Here is a 15,919-nt window from a genome sequence, read left to right on the forward strand (position 1 = left end):
TCATTAGCACATAGACAAAATATACTTTGAATGAGAAAACATGATAAGGTATCTTCATAGATGTAAGGTAGATCACTAAGGAATGCTCACGTATGTTGAAGCGTAACCTTACCTCAGACCTGAAGACCCAGCCAACGTTGTTCAATAATGGGATGGTTACGTTGGTGCCGTGACCTCGATCACAGAAAATTAGTCTGAATACAATTTGAAACAATATACCTTCTACAGATCACGACAGACATGTCTCTTCTATAATAATGACTCACCGACGTTGTTGGAGGTCTATGATGTGATTTTGGAGGCCAGAAATGGGTAAAAACTACTGTACAACAGGAACCGAAACTGCAGTACTTTGTCTCCTGCTCCATGTACGGCTGGCCAGAATTCTTCATGACCAAGTACAACACGTCGTCGAGGAGAACTCTGGGGCGGGGTGTTTCGCAGCTTAAGATTGCGAGTCACGATTTGGCTCTGAGTGAGCTATGATAGCGGCCGTGCATTATCTTGTTAAGCGACGCCTGGGGTGCAATCTCTTGGCAAAGCAGAGCTGTCGAAGTAACTCACACTGGGGGCTTGATAGGCCCTCAGCTATTGGCCGTTTGATTGTGGAAAGGTCAAGCAGTGCTTTGTGGCGGCATCTCACATGGGCCCGCTGTTTGCAAGACGGGAATGTAGGAGAGACACTTGAACCAAAAGAAAACAAAGATGAGGATCAATAGAGGACCAGAGGGAGAAGATGAGTCCAGGAGCAGAGGATAACTAATCAGTCTGTTTTTCTATTAAGAGTTCCCCATGGAACTTCAGACTCCTGTTGCTAAAGAGTGGCGGCGCTACTTCATCTGGTAATTGGCCAAGAAGAGGAGGCAGACATTAGTAACGTTAGCAATGTACTGTACCTGTGTTAGATGCACCGACTGAAAACATGAGAAGGATATCTTATAATGGAGAACAGACGAGAGGCCCGTGAAACAGTTGTGCTAGCCCATTACCATTACTGCAATAACCAGAGACAGCAGAGGGCCATTGAGATTGCTCCATTATCCCTTAAAAACTGGGTTAATATCATCCATCTGTGATTACAGTTGTGATTACAGGAGTTCCATCTGAAAGCTACAGGCCCATGGGGCTGAATCCAAACTTGAACTTTGTGTTCGTAACTCAAACATTTGCGTGAGTCATAGGCGTGCATGTCTCGGAGACAGAGAAAAATCTAGGCCTCATGTAACGGTCATTATAGGAAATCATATTCTCACCGAACCCCAGATGAGATGTCTTCAATACGTCTACAGGTGGTCGGATGTGGCTGCATAAGGGGTAGTGGTCCATTGGAGATGGTCAATGCAGATATGACTGCCTGCGATGTATTGAAAGTACAAAGCACAGTATGCTTCAGCAGACAAATAGCAGCGAGAGACACCCAGCTGAATCTCCAACCGGGGATGGTGTGGGGGAAAAAATAGAAAACAAGGGAAATGGTGGAGAGAAACCCATCCCAATGCACCCTCAATTATACCATCTCCTCTTTGTCAGTCTCCCCAGGTTACCAGTTTTTGCCTCAGCATGAGGTACCTGCAGCATTCACTGCTATCAAACCCCATTTCCTGAACACGACTCCACCATCTTTTCTAACAACCCCCCCATCTCTTCTGAAAGAACAGATATGGTTCAGATCAACATGGAGGGAGGAACCAGTGCTGTGTATTTCAGATTTTTAGGTATAATTAAGTATTGTGTCTCTGCTCGAATTTCATTTACTATTTTCTTGTATTATATTATTGCACATAATAGTTGTTATACTTTAAGGGAGCCTGTATCAAAACTGTAGAAACGTGTATCATTTGAGGGAACTGGTATCATGGCAAAGTATTGATCATTCTCTAATCCCCCCCTAGGTTTTTTGCATAATCCTCTGGGACATCTGATTTCATGAGATATAGAAAAGTTCTCTCTAGTTTTCTTTTTTTGAGCGAGATGAGTCAATCTCACACCAGTCAGAGGTAGCGACACGGACAGAATCGAGCGATAAGCTCATGGTTTTTAAAGCCAAAATCAAAGAGGCCACTTTTAGTGGAAGCTTTATTTGTTGTGAAATTATCAAACACTGATTGATACATTTCTGAAATGATCTTCCCTCTGAACACTCACTAGAATTCAATCAGCACAGGTCTGAAAGTCTGTTCTTGGATTTAAAATAGGTTTTATGCTAGGCATGCATCACAGGGAAGACAATTGTCAGAAGTGGCAAATCCATCAAATTGATTACCTTTTGGAAAATCTTGAGGGACGATCCTTAGATTTGACCATGTTAAACCACCCCAGCTTTCTAACAAGTTCAATTTCTTAAATGCATGAACTGTTTTAATGTTGTTTTTTTTGACAAGCAACCATTAACAAAATGTACAAAAAACAAGAAATCTTTTCAAAGAATATATGCAGACATCCTTTTAAACTACAAAACAGCTTATCAACATTAGACTGCAATTTACTTTAGGTAAAGACGCTCGAAACAGTGGCTGAGAGCTCATGTTTGATTGAAACAGCAGTTCTGAATACTCTGATGATGTATTCACTCTGTAGCCTACAGTATAGACATGTCACACTGTAAACCAGAGCTATTTCCGCTACAGACAAAAAAAAGCTTTATTTGTGTTTTTTCCATTCCCCCCCATAACTTTCCTATGCCAAAACAAGAAAATTTCATATGAAATCAAAACAGGTTTCATCCACATTTAAACCAACTAAAAAAGGAATTGATCTGATAACCACACCATGTTCTTCACCTTTAAAAATAATGATTACAGGACTACAAGTACCAGAATGCATTGTGATACAAGCAGGAAAACAACAACAACAATAGCAAATGGCTGACTTCTCTAGACTTGTTTGACTGCAGAGACTGTCCCATCACCGATCTAGTAATTCAAGGGTCTACATTATAATTTCATATCACATATGAATAATTTCTGCTGCTTTTTTGAAAAGTAAAGTAAAAAATAACATGGAATAAAGTAAAATATAAAAGTTGTATTTAGCGAACTTTTTTTAAATGGTTGTTTATTTCTGAGTTCCTGCGGATGTTGTAGGCCTGCTCTCTGTGTAACGTCATGATCATGAGGAGCGTTCTATCACAAAGCCACAAAATGATCCTCATACATACACTTCGGTCCCAGTCTTTTCTTCTCATTTCTTTCTTTCTTCTTCATGAAACAGAAGAGTCCATTTTGTGAGCGAAAGTGCTACTGAGATTCCAAACTCCTAGTATTTTGGGGACCATCCATTTTCCCATTGCTGTCCATGGAGGCCCGGGTCCCTTAGGTTACACAGTGCATGGGGAGTTCACATTGTCCATTATCTCAATCTCCAGGAAAAGTCCCAGCGGCCCACAGCCGTAGTAGTGGGACTGAGACAAGGGGACCTGACATAGCAATGGGCATGTGTCACACGGCGAAAAACGTCACGCGGTGAAAACTCACATTCAGAGCATGAGAGAGACAGAGAGAAGGGGGCTAGAGAGAATGCTAGAGAAGAAAACGTGGGAGAATGAGAGGAAGGAAGGATGGGGAAACAAAAAGCAAAACCTGAAATTCACAAAACACTTCACCACTACAGGATGTCCCACTTCGACCCAGCACCGCAGCTTGAGACAGAGACTCGTTTTGAATTCAGCACCAGTGGAAAAAAGGCCATTTTTGAAACTGTTCATTTGTTTGTTTTCTTAAGGAACATTCTTTTTTTTTTATCTACACTGCCCTGTCCGTAAGCAGGTTAGCGCTTTTCGGCATGAATCTTGTTCTTGAGGCAGCTCTGAGGAATGAAGACTAGCTGGCACAGCCACAAAGTCATACAATCAGATTTTAAACCTAACTCTAACATTACCCACACTGCTAACACTAATCCCTAACTTTAAACTGCATTTTAGTTTGAATTTGTACAATATAGCCAATTTTGACTTTGCAGCTGGCCTATCTAAGAGGAAATCGCTCAGTTCTGCCACCAGGACAAGACACATGGCAAACGTCAACCTACTGTCCGTGATAGGACCCCCATGGCATGATTCGGAGGGTCTACACAGAGCTCTATGGCTGCTTACGACCTCGTTGGATAGCCACAGCGCCGCCATCCCACACCCCTGCCCCCCCCCCCGTATAAAATTTCAACAAGTGTCTTTGGCAGATTTACAGAAAAGGTCCTTATCTACTCTGGATTGCTACTGCTAGAAATTGCCAGGATATTAGAGACTGGTCAGAGACACATGAGAAGAGAGGAAAGAAGAGAAGAAGAGAGAGAGAGAAAGAAAGACGGTTCAGCTGTGATCTATCGCTGCAGGAGTCAAAGAAAGATACTACGATTTAATACACTGTAACAGAATGCACATGTACAGGTGGGACACTATTGGGCATTATCAAAGCACAAAGACTCATAGAGAAACGCAAACAGTCCGAAGAGGAACACGAGAGGGTCCTTAAGTGGAGAAGACGTCGCTGTCGAGGACAACGGTCACTGTCGATCCATCGGCAATCAAGAAAGGGTGGGAGAGGAGTTCATCCTCCTTTTAGTTCGTTTCAAACCCACCCCCTCCACTTCCTGCACATCCCAGCGCTCCTCGGTAGCTGGGAGGCTGTTTTTGTAAGGTCTTTATGGGACTCCTTCCTGGTCCCAGGAATACTCCCTTTAATCGCCCACTGGACTTGAGCTGTGTGCTGAGGGTCAGAGGCCAGTGGTCATGAAACAGGGGTTCCGCTGAGGAGTTGGAGGGAGGAGGGTTCTGGGTGTGTGGGGGAGGGAGGGAGGGAGGGGCAGTATGAGTTTACGGTGTCCAGGTGGTGCCTGTCGAGAGGTGGAGGAGAGTGGACCGGTATGGGAGAAGGAGAGGACGGGAGATGGGGAGGAGTCGTGTCACTTTCTCCCTTTATAGGGGGTCAGAGGTGGCAGATTTGAGGGGAAGTCGATTGGGGCTGGGGGTGGAGGGATTCTGGTGGGGGGCTGTTTAACGGGGGTACGGCCTGCAGCCCAGGATGCTATGAGCAGGAAAGGAGTAGCGTGAGCAGCATTGCTAGCATAAGGGAGAGGCAAGGGGCGGCCATGCAACAGCCACCGGTGCTGTCGTCTGTCAGGAAGGGCTCCGGGGACTCATACACCGAGTCATCTGATAGAGAAAGAGAAAAAGAGGGGGGGGGAGAGAGAGAGAGAGAGAGAGAGAGAAGAGAGAGAGAGAGAAAAAGTGGTTATGCTTCAAACAGGTTCCATTCTAATAAAGTCAAATCCTTGTGCAGTTTCAATCTGGCGGTCTCTGGGCTGTGTCAAATCGCTGGGAAAAGCATACATTGATGCCTTTTGGTTATTTTCTTCCCTGTGACCCAGATATGCTCTGTCAATAGTCATACATACAACTGTAATGTTGTTTACACCTCTCACGTTGACTGTCATCTCCACAGTTGGCATGCAGGAGCAGAGTGAGACGCTCTACATGTTGTTGACAGGTCTCCGTTGGGAGCCTCGTCTTGAAGACACGAGTCACACTGATGGAGATACAGCCAATCAAACAACGCGTGGGGCCTAAACACTGCTTTGGCATATGGTGCACATTTTAGGACATCTGAGGTCGAGGCTTGACAATAGAGGGTTGACTCAAGGAGAGTTGAGGCGTGAGGCTGACAGTGTCCTCAAATGTACTACGTACAGGCGTATGAAACGTGAGCTACAACACCTCGGCTCTCTCTCCCTTGAGCAGGTCTATTTAACATGACTTTAATAACTTTCTGATTTTGGATTCCTTGACTAAATATTAAAGAGTAGGCTGTTTCCATTCCGCCAAAATACATTAAAAAGGGGGGTTTCTGGGGGAAAAAACAAGGTTAACCCCCGTCTCCCAAACAAGATTAGTGATTTTACCCTCTCAGAGCAGATGGAAAATAAACAGCCACACCAGATTTAGGGAGAGGAATTATGGTAATGGTTTGGGCCGAGGCTGGTGTGAGGCTAGGCCAAGTTGTTTTGGATAATAAAGGCCTTAAACAGACAGGCCCCCGCATTCTCCGCCATACTGCAATTGTAAATATGCACATATATATTTCACAATCTCCAATCCGCACAGGATCCGTTCGGGCCTATGGAAATGCAATTCCCAACTCCCGAGCAAATCCACACCCGAAATCCACCCGTAAATCCTGATTTAACCATAGTATCAATTAAATGCGTTTCTCCTTGAGATATTCAAATAGCGAGAGTGGTGCATATTATTTGTGCAGGCAAGCTTTTGTTTTAAGAAAGAGCCGGAGCTTGCGTGAGCAATCCTCAGTCATAGCATCAAATGGCTTTCAGGGATACTGTTAGTGTAGATCAGGGGCATAGGTATGGGTGGGCCTGGGTGGACGAAGGCCCCCGACTGGGGAGCCAGGCCCATCCAATCATTGGCCCATCCAAATTCCTGCAGGCCCAACCACCAATTAATTTCTGGTTACGCCCCTGGTGAATATATTGTAAATGGACTTGTGGGATTGCTAATTGTCGAGGGTTACGTGAACATTCGTTGATGTCTAACGTTCGTGTCCTGACGGGTGACTGAACAGTCATTTCAAAAACAACTAAGAGAAACAAATCAGTTCATTTGACTGTGAAACACGCTGGTAAAAAAAAACAAAGCAAAATAGCAATCAATCATCAGCCATTGTTTGGTTATAAACTACAGTATTCTTGGTCGTTTTTGAAAAGTGTACTATTATAAATGTTGAGGTAACTGGATTGCGCCTATAGCATTAATATTAACTATGACTTTTACTTACCATATACAATTTAATTCCATCCGTTCAAACAATATATCTTAATTATACTATACTGCACAGGGAGGGAAAAAGTAGGCAAAAATGCTGTCATGCTAATATGCCGTAGCACCGAAGGAAACTGACAATTGAAACACTCCGTAATAGACAAACTGTATGACTTTCAATTTACATATAATTGTTTTAACTGCCCTGTGAAATTGATCATCTCTAACATGTTTATTCACAATTATACAGAGATAATGGAATAGCACACCCAGTCGGGTTAAATTCCAAATGAAAATCACCAAACTAGAGCTCAGGGATATTACTGCAAATAACACCGTTCCAAATATTGACACAGTAGTCTGAGCTGTGAAGGGAGTTTAATACCTTTCATTCTCCATAGGCTTTGTACAAATAGCTTGAAACGAATGAATGCCTTCAGTGAGCCGAAAGAACGTACGTCTTGCAAGCGGACCACTCTTTCTTTGGGCTCTAACTGGCCATGTCTCTGCCGCCTTTAAAAAGCAACTTGATAAACAAACAGTTGGTAAGAAACCTCTCCATTCAAATCTCGACAACAATGCTTATGGAAAGGCAAAGGTCCACAACAGTGTATGAGCCCGGGAAAAATGCTGTACCTTTTCTGGGTGCTTCATAATTCCTCTGTAATGACCCGGATGGTTTTGCAACATAGAAACATTTTTCCATGTTTAACGCTACAGTGCAACCTGCGAAGCTGTACTACATTAAGTTGTTGTTTTAAAAGAGCACCCGAGAACGTCACCTCCCACATAAAGCTGGTCTGAGGTTAAGTCAACTTTAAACCCCATTTTTAAATGGCTAATACCTGCTCCGGTGCCTGCCACTGCTGTGACTTGTAAAACCCGAAAACAGATCCCTATGGGACGCCACAGCATAAAGCTTCGGACGAATGATGACTAGGCGGATGTCACCGTTTGGATTGTTATCTTGACCTTGTCAGATGAATTATGTCCACCAGACTGTGCCCAGAGGGCAGCAGCATGTATCTCTGACTGCAGTGTGTGTGTGTGTGTGTGTGTGTGTGTGTGTGTGTGTGTGTGTGTGTGTGTGTGTGTGTGTGTGTGTGTGTGTGTGTGTGTGTGTGTGTGTGTGTGTGTGTGTGTGTGTGTGTGTGTGTGTGTGTGTTTCCGAGTCCTAGTGGCTTAACTGGGATCCTAAGCAGTTCTGAACAGGAGTCTGGATGATAGTGTGCTGAGCAAAGACAGAGACGGCGAAGGTTTACCCTCATCAATCAAGAAGCAGAGGGCTTTGCAGGTTAGGCTCCGACCACCCTCAGGGGGTCACTAACAACCGGATTTATCCAGTTTTCAGGGGAAATGGAAGAGAGCCTGTGACGCGACTTCCTCTTTTGAATGTAAACAAGGCGACACCATTTTAACGCCTGCTACTTTAGGTTCTGTTTGTCTTCCTTCCCTGGGTTAATATGGGCTCAGAATGAGAGATTTGTGGGACTGCTGAGAAAAAATTTCATGAGAGTTTACACATTTTATAACCTAACGTAGCCGCCAGCTACCCAGTGACACGGGCCTACCAGACGAGCTAAATTACTTCTGTGCGTGCTTCGAGGCAAGCAACACTGAAGCATGCATGAAAGCAGCAGCTGTTCCCGGACGACTGTGCGATCACACACTCAGTAGCCGGTGTGAGTAAGACCGTTAAACAGGTTAACATTCACAAGGCTGCAGGACCAGACAGATTACCCCGGACATGTACTCCGAGCATGCTCTGACTAGCTGGCAAGTGTCTTTACTGACATTTTCAACCTGTCCCTGACCGAGTCTGTAATACCAACATGTTTCTAGTAGACCATCATCTGCCACTCTGATCCTCAACACAGGGCCCATCAGGGGTGCGTGCTCAGTCCCCTCCTATACTCCCTGTTCACCCATGACTGCATGGCCAAGCATGACTTCAAAACATTAAGTTATTAAGTTTGCTGATGACACAACAGTGGTAGGCCTGATCACCGACAACGATGAGACAGCCTATAGGGAGGAGGTCAGAGACCTGGCAATGTGGTGCAAGGACAACAACCTCTCCCTCAACGTGATCAAGACAAAGGATATGATCGTGGACTACAGGAAGAGGAGGGCCGAGCACGTCCCCATTCTCATCGTCCCCATTCTCTGTAGTGAGCAGGTTGAGATCTTCAAGTTCCTCGGTGTCCACATCACCAATGAACTGTCATGGTCCAAACACACAAATATAGTCGTGAAGAGTGCACGACAACGCCTATTCCCCCTCAGGAGACTGAAAAGATTTGGCATGGGACCTCAGATCCTCAAAAAGTTCTACAGCGGCACCATCGAGAGCATCCTGACTTTTTACACTGCTGCTACTCTCTTTTTATAATCTATGCATAGTCACTTTAACTCTACCTACATGTACATATTTACCTCAGTTACCTCGACTAACCTGTGCCCCCGCACCCCTGTATATAGCCTCGTTACTGTTATTTTACTGTTGCTCTTTAATTATCTGTTGTTTTTTTACAAATGTATTTTTATTGTTTACTTCAGTTGTTTTAGTAAAATACTTTTTTTGTTGTAAAGATTTTTACTCAAAACTACATTGTTAGTTAAGGGCTCGTAAGTAAGCACTTCATTGTGAGGTCTACCTACACCTGTTGTATTCGGCGCATGTGACGGATTGGATTTGATTGAAAAGAAACACCTACAACTAAACACCCCACATTCTGGTCAACAATCCAGTAAATGTGGAGGAGGATTATAAAATGGGGGTGGTCGCCTCGTTAATATACCGGATGGAAACAACCGTGCCATAGCTAGCTGCTCGCCGGATATTAACTAATGTCACCAGGGGGCTATAGACAGCGAGGTGTACGTACCAAAAGTTGCGTCACAGGAGCTCCTCTTTTTCGCCTGATTGGCTGATTTGAACTGGTGCACATTTCATAGTGGAGTGCTCTCCAAGTGCTCGGAGAGTGTTGTAGGAAAACTGAACTAAGACAATTGCCTTGCCTGTTTGGTAAAACTTTGAACCATCTGTGTGATAAATGAACCCGTCTATTTCTTTGTAGACATTAATACTTGTGGATGCCCATAGAACAATTTAAGGCACGAGATGGGTGTGATGGAGAGCTCTACAACCTCATATAATATGTTACTGTCTCGTTTGCTGACTGGGCCCATTGTTAATGCGGCAAAGTTATCGGCAAAGTTAGAAATGTAAGGTTTTTATTCTGAAGGAAGGCTAGTGTTACCAAACTTGAGTGTAAGCAATTTCACACGACATTCCCTGAAGACTGGATAGAGAGACAAAAAAAGACTCACTTGTGGGCTTGACATAGACTTTCAACTTCAAGCAGGGTTTACCGACAAGGTTAGGGTGTGGAGACGCTGGAACGAGAGAGAGAGAGAAAGAGAGAGAGAGAGAGAGAAAGAAAGAGAGAACGAGAAATACACACAAGCACATGTTTGTTAATGAATAACACATTCAGCAGCATTTTTCTTGTCAGATCTCAGAGAAAATAGCTCAAATTACACTGGCTTGGACAGATGGTACGTATGTTCCATTAGAGGGCTATAACTGAAATGTCCCACCCTCAATGGGCCGAGATTTCACAGAGGTGATCCATCAGGCACTCATTTCAGTCAACTTTCAATCTCCCCGCAAAAAAATGCATCCAACCCTATTTTAAAAGCAACCCAGCTGAGGTGCAATTGTGGATGATAGCCTGTGAAAAACGGCGGCCATCTTGGTAGAAGAATTTGGGGGCCAGAAGTCAAGTTTGTCACACCTGAGGAGTTTTTGACCCGTCTTCTTGTGTGACCCTGTCCCTCTGACATTGCCACCAGAGTTGGAACTTGGAAGGCGTCAGTGACCAGGTACTGTGTGTGCAGAGATGTTAGCGTGGCTCGCTAATCCCTTAGCAGGCTGTTACTGTGAATGAGAGTGCTAAAGTACAAAACTCCACTACTCCACAATCCAAGTGTCTCAGTGTACTCACACAACATATGGCTCAGTGAGGGAAAACAACAACTCCATGCAACCACTAATATGCTAATAGCATCACTAGAAAGAACCAGTGAGAGAAGCAGAAAGAGACTTTGGGCGTAGTGCTGCATTCTTAATTAAACTTGAAAATGCATTTTTTTCTGTCAAAAGTGTAGTCTTTTGTGACCAAAATTGAAAACAGTACTTTCCTAATTTAACCATGGCAAATTATGTTTCATTTTGTCTCTCGGGAATCCCCAAAAAAATAACACCGATTTTTGTTGCCATTAAAAACAAATATCAGGCACCAAAATGGCCACTCTCCTGCAACAGCATTTTTGGTAATTGGTCTTTTAAAATGGCTCCGTATTTGGTGGGGTAAATGCCCGGAATGCTGCACATAGATTATAGTCTAGACAGAATAACATGAAGCCAACTAAAGATACACAAACAACACACTGACATAGCATACATCCACAAAACACATATAGTGCATAATTGCAAAGGCATCTGTCATTTATTCCTCTCTCTAAACATTATTCTTCTAACCTAACTTGAGACTTCCATTTAAATGTGTGTCTATGTGCGTGCTTCTAGTTTGGGTGTGGGGTGTGTGTGTGTGTTTTCTTTGGGTTTGCGTTTGAGTGTGTGTATTTGGTATTTGCACGAGTGCACATGGGGGGGGGGCATTGTTATATTGTTATTGGTGGTGGCAGAGACTGAGCAGTCACAACTCTGTGTGTGTGTGTGTTTGTGTGTGTGTGTGCGTATGCAGATGCAGAAGCATAGAATTCTCCAAAACCACTGCCTGATAGGGCTCTGTGCCACCACTAACTCATCACGTCTGGGAGTTGGGGGTAGGGAGGTCACATTAGGGGTGATGGACGTGCCCCTTTGTTCACAGATAACCAAACTAAGCCCCCTTTTACCCCGGTAACTCCCCACACCCGACTTCTCAAGCATCCCCCTTTGCCCTAACACTCCAGGGGCCATGACAGCTACAATATTGGTAGTAGCCAAATCATTTTCTAAGGGAGGGGAGAAAAAAAGGAGTGCTGAATGGCGGGGCAAACTGCTTCCCAGCCTCGGCTGCTGTTGGGGACAAAGGGCCACACAATGCGGGGCCTGGCTAGGAGCTACGGGGCGGAGTACATTAAAAACAGCTCAGGACGGGGAAGAATCGTCAGACACTGAATGCTAACTTTGAACTGGCTTTTCTTTTTGTTGCCAGTCCTCTGTCTCCCCTCCACTCCTCCATTCCAGGAGTGACAACATCCCGCAGAGTATAATAAGTCGAGGGACGCCCCACTGGTTAGGAGGGGGGATGTTTAGACATTGTAGCACCCCCCTTCCGCCTAAATACCTTTCCATCACCCAGAGGATAATAAGCATTGAAATATATACCATATGTTGGAGGGGCGGCATCCACACACATTGCAGTGAGTGACAGGCCAGGGGGGCTGGGTTGAGGTATAGAGCCGCCCTATATGTGGTCCCCGGCCCTGATCTTGTCACACAGGGGTGCTGTCGAAATACTGTCACAACTGGTCCCTGCGAGTTATGGATTTATAGTCTGGCAGGCTACAGTACTGTACACACACTCCCACTTCTTAGAAATGTCGTCATGAATAGCTTTCTAAAAACATTATTTAAAAAATATATTTTAAATATATAAAGTAAAAAATATACAATACCATATTGTACAGTTTGGGTGTATCATATCATAGTGGCAAATGAAAATAATTATACTCTTATAACACGGAATTTCTTGTCTTTGTGATTTAAGTTGGGCATTACCAACAACAGATGGCAGTGAACAGCTAGAAATGATGAGCTGCTGAGTAGCACTGTGCTTTAAAATGATCCTGATCTCTCCTCCTCTCCCTTCACATCACACACGAGTCATGTGCTGTGTGCCGAATCAATCTTAGAAGTGCTGTCTGTCGTGTGCCTGTCTTTCTAGCCGTTCGGTCCGCCACAGGATTTAGCATCACAAGGCGGTGTCACCTTTTCTCCTGTAGGCTAAGTGGCATCCCCCTAGCAACACAAGGGCACACACAGAGAGAATCAGAGCAACCCAGTTCTTGAGTTTTATTAATATAACATGAAAAGTCCTCATCTTACACCCAACCCTGAAATTCACTATATTTTTTTTAGGTTCTAAAGTTTTTCCTCTTTTGGAAAAACCAAGGGAAAAGATGAACTAGAAGGAGAGGGGGGCACAGACAGAGGGGAGGGGAGAAAACAAAACAAAAAAGGAACAGAAATTGCCTCATTAATGCATCCGGCATGCCGCTCTGAGCCTTTTCCCTGCCTGTGCCCAGCAGGGGGCCTTTTCATCAGACCAAAGGACACCTTTCACAGGGCCATTAGCAAAACAGGGACAGACGCACCCTGGCAAACCCACGCCTGTCCTGTCATGCTCATGGACACACCGCACCGGGAATGGTCCACGGAGGGGGGGGGGAACGGCTCCGACGGAGGGGAAACGGGAAGCGGCGTGCGCGCCGCGACCTTGAAAGTGAAGTGGGCGTGGAGCGTCCAGTAGGCAAGGTGTCAGGCCTGTCTGGAGAGCACGCCACCCTGGCCGCTTTCAACCCACCGCACCACTAATGGCTTTCAGCGCCTCACGTCCAAAAAATGGTAATGACCACGGTCCGGAGCCAGAAGGACACAATTACCCCCATCAAGTTCCCTCGGCTAAATATGATTTGACCAATCAGCATAATTTGAGGCGTTCCGCATGAGGGCGCCGCTAACTGGTCTTGCACCGATCTCACCCTGTGAAGCTAAGCACCCAGCTAATAGCTCGCTTGCCATTTGACAAATTGACATTTTCATCAAGGGGTGGAAGGAGATGGGATGCGCCAGGGTGCCACACAAAAGGATGTCAGGTCAGGCAAAAAACACGCGGACGGACAAGTCAACCGGAAGCCGGAGATAAACGATTTGTCCGGGGCTCCCCTCTGGTTTGGCTGCTGAATGTTGTGATTGGTAACAGTGCGCCTGTTTAGTTACAGGCTATGGCTTTAGTTCACGGTCCGTGGTTTACCTGGAATTTACATTGTAACAGCACAATGACATCGCTTTTGCCTCAATAACTATCTTTTTGTTTTCATTCAATCAATTAGCGCAAGGAACCATAAATTGGAACCATCTGGTTCACGATTATATTGAATTACTTCAAATAAATACCAGCTAACAATTATCTAGTAAATACAAGGACATGTGGGTTTGAACAGCCCGTTCCTGGTTGGTTCCTAGCCTTGGCACCCATCCATGGCAGAAAAATGACACCACCACGCAAAGCCTATTAATTAAACCCCTACCGCTATTGTGGCTTCCTCCCCCGCTTCCCACCAAATTGGATCAAATCATCCTTCAAACAACCAAAAAAACGAACATGTACAACCCAAATGACATTCCCTGATATTCCCTGATAACTAAAGAGCGATGGGTTGACAGCGCTGAATATTCTTGATGGGTCACAACTGTGTCTGTTTTGTGTGGTCAGTGGGGGGGTCCAAAGTCATTTCTACTTGCATATTTTATTTCTCTACCTTACTTGGGGACATAACCAGTGTGGGGGGTGAATAAAAGGGTGTCACAATATGGGGTCTGATAAAGATTTCTATTGGCTGAAGTTAATCCTTCACCAGAAGCCTGACTGGTCCTGACTTGAATGCAGCCAATAGCTAATAGCCAATTAGATCCATGTTACTAGGCCATGTGACCCATCGGCTAAGAAGCAATGTTCTTCATAATCCTGGTGCTAAGGACCAGTACACAGGGGTGCACATTTTTTGTTCCAGTCAATCACTTACAGACCAGACTCTCCTAATCAACTGATCATCAAGTCCTTGATCAGCCAAAGAAGGTGTGTCCGTGCCGGGCAATCAGTTCTACCTGAAACCTCAAATAGCATGTATCTGTAAGGCAGCTGTGTGTGTGTGTGTGTGTGTGTGTGTGTGTGTGTGTGTGTGTGTGTGTGTGTGTGTGTGTGTGTGTGTGTGTGTGTGTGTGTGTGTGACATTCATCCATGTGACAACTTTTCCACTTACAGATATAGTAATACTCGTGACCCGGCCGGAACTCGAAGCCTAGTGAGAAGGGGGTGAAGAGCTGGAACTTCTCGGAGAACTTGAGCGGTCCGTTGGGGCTCTGTGGCCGGTTGCACTCCCAGCGCTTGAAGCCCTTCATGCGGTGGTCGCAGGTGGTGTAGCCGTCGTAGTTGACCATGAAGAGGATGTAACGCTCCATGCGCTCCAGGGGGAGTGGGTCCTCGTAGTGGGGGCAGTAGATGTCCAGGTAGTCGTTGATGGCCACCTCCACGGTGTACTCCCCATGGAGAAACCTGCGGATGAGACAGGACAAGTATGGTGTGTCTGAGGAGAAATTACCACGACAGATAAGAATTAGAATGACACTTTTTATCCGAAGCAACTCAAAACAGCCTTGGATCTACAATAGACCTGGAACCCAAAACATCTCCACAAAGAACAGCAATGGCGATCGTTTGCGTCCAACTTGTGCAGCGGATACAGACAACTGAAGATAACTCAACATGATGCTACTATTCTATATGGATGAAGGCGCTAGGCGAGGAGGACGAGGAAGAGAAGGAGAACGGGAGCAGGAGGGAAAGAGGGCCTGGAGATTGACAGGGGTTTACAGAGTGAGGCCGGCTTCATTAAGCTCTTTCACAGGGCCCTGTCTCTCGCCCAGCTCTGGCTAAATGACTTTGCCGCTCTGGGCAATTTCGATACAAATTGAGCACCTGCACGGTGCCACAGATCTGACCCTTTAATAGCGAAATTCCAGAGAGTGGCGCCGTGTGCGAGTTTACAGGGGGCTATATCGCCAACCCTGCCATAGCTATTAACTGAAACGCAAGGGCTCAAATCAAGGCCCAGAAGATGATTGTGTGGTTCCATCTCCACTCGCTCCATGTCACAGTCCTCTGTCTGGCTCAATCCCATTCCAAATATCCACCCTCCACTTGGATTTTCCCTGGCCGTTTTACAGCTTAAGTGACAAGACGTGTCCCCCCCCCCCCCAGTGGAACCGGATTTGATCTCTTCCACTCTGAAGAGCATAACGGGAATGTGATTTGACGGGCTTTCTGACTGAGGAGGTCTAAAAATGCTTTGATGCCT

At 45.3% G+C, this 15,919-nt stretch overlaps 1 protein-coding gene across 1 annotated transcript in view; it reads right to left on the reverse strand.

Moving 5' to 3' along the window:
• Nucleotides 1–2,000: 2,000 nt before the first annotated feature.
• Nucleotides 2,001–15,919, reverse strand: part of LOC135512601 (ephrin-A2-like) — a 123,474-nt gene continuing 109,555 nt past the window's right edge. Inside the window, exons 2-4 of the mRNA XM_064934797.1 lie at nucleotides 14,825–15,117; nucleotides 10,100–10,165; nucleotides 2,001–5,146 (exon numbers count right to left, since the gene is read on the reverse strand). Of these exons, the coding sequence (XP_064790869.1) occupies nucleotides 5,019–5,146; nucleotides 10,100–10,165; nucleotides 14,825–15,117 (487 nt within the window). The 3' untranslated portion in view covers nucleotides 2,001–5,018. The remainder of the gene's footprint in view (nucleotides 5,147–10,099; nucleotides 10,166–14,824; nucleotides 15,118–15,919) is intronic.

This window comes from Oncorhynchus masou, chromosome 24 (assembly GCF_036934945.1).
Source record: "Oncorhynchus masou masou isolate Uvic2021 chromosome 24, UVic_Omas_1.1, whole genome shotgun sequence".
Lineage (NCBI taxonomy): Eukaryota > Metazoa > Chordata > Actinopteri > Salmoniformes > Salmonidae > Oncorhynchus > Oncorhynchus masou.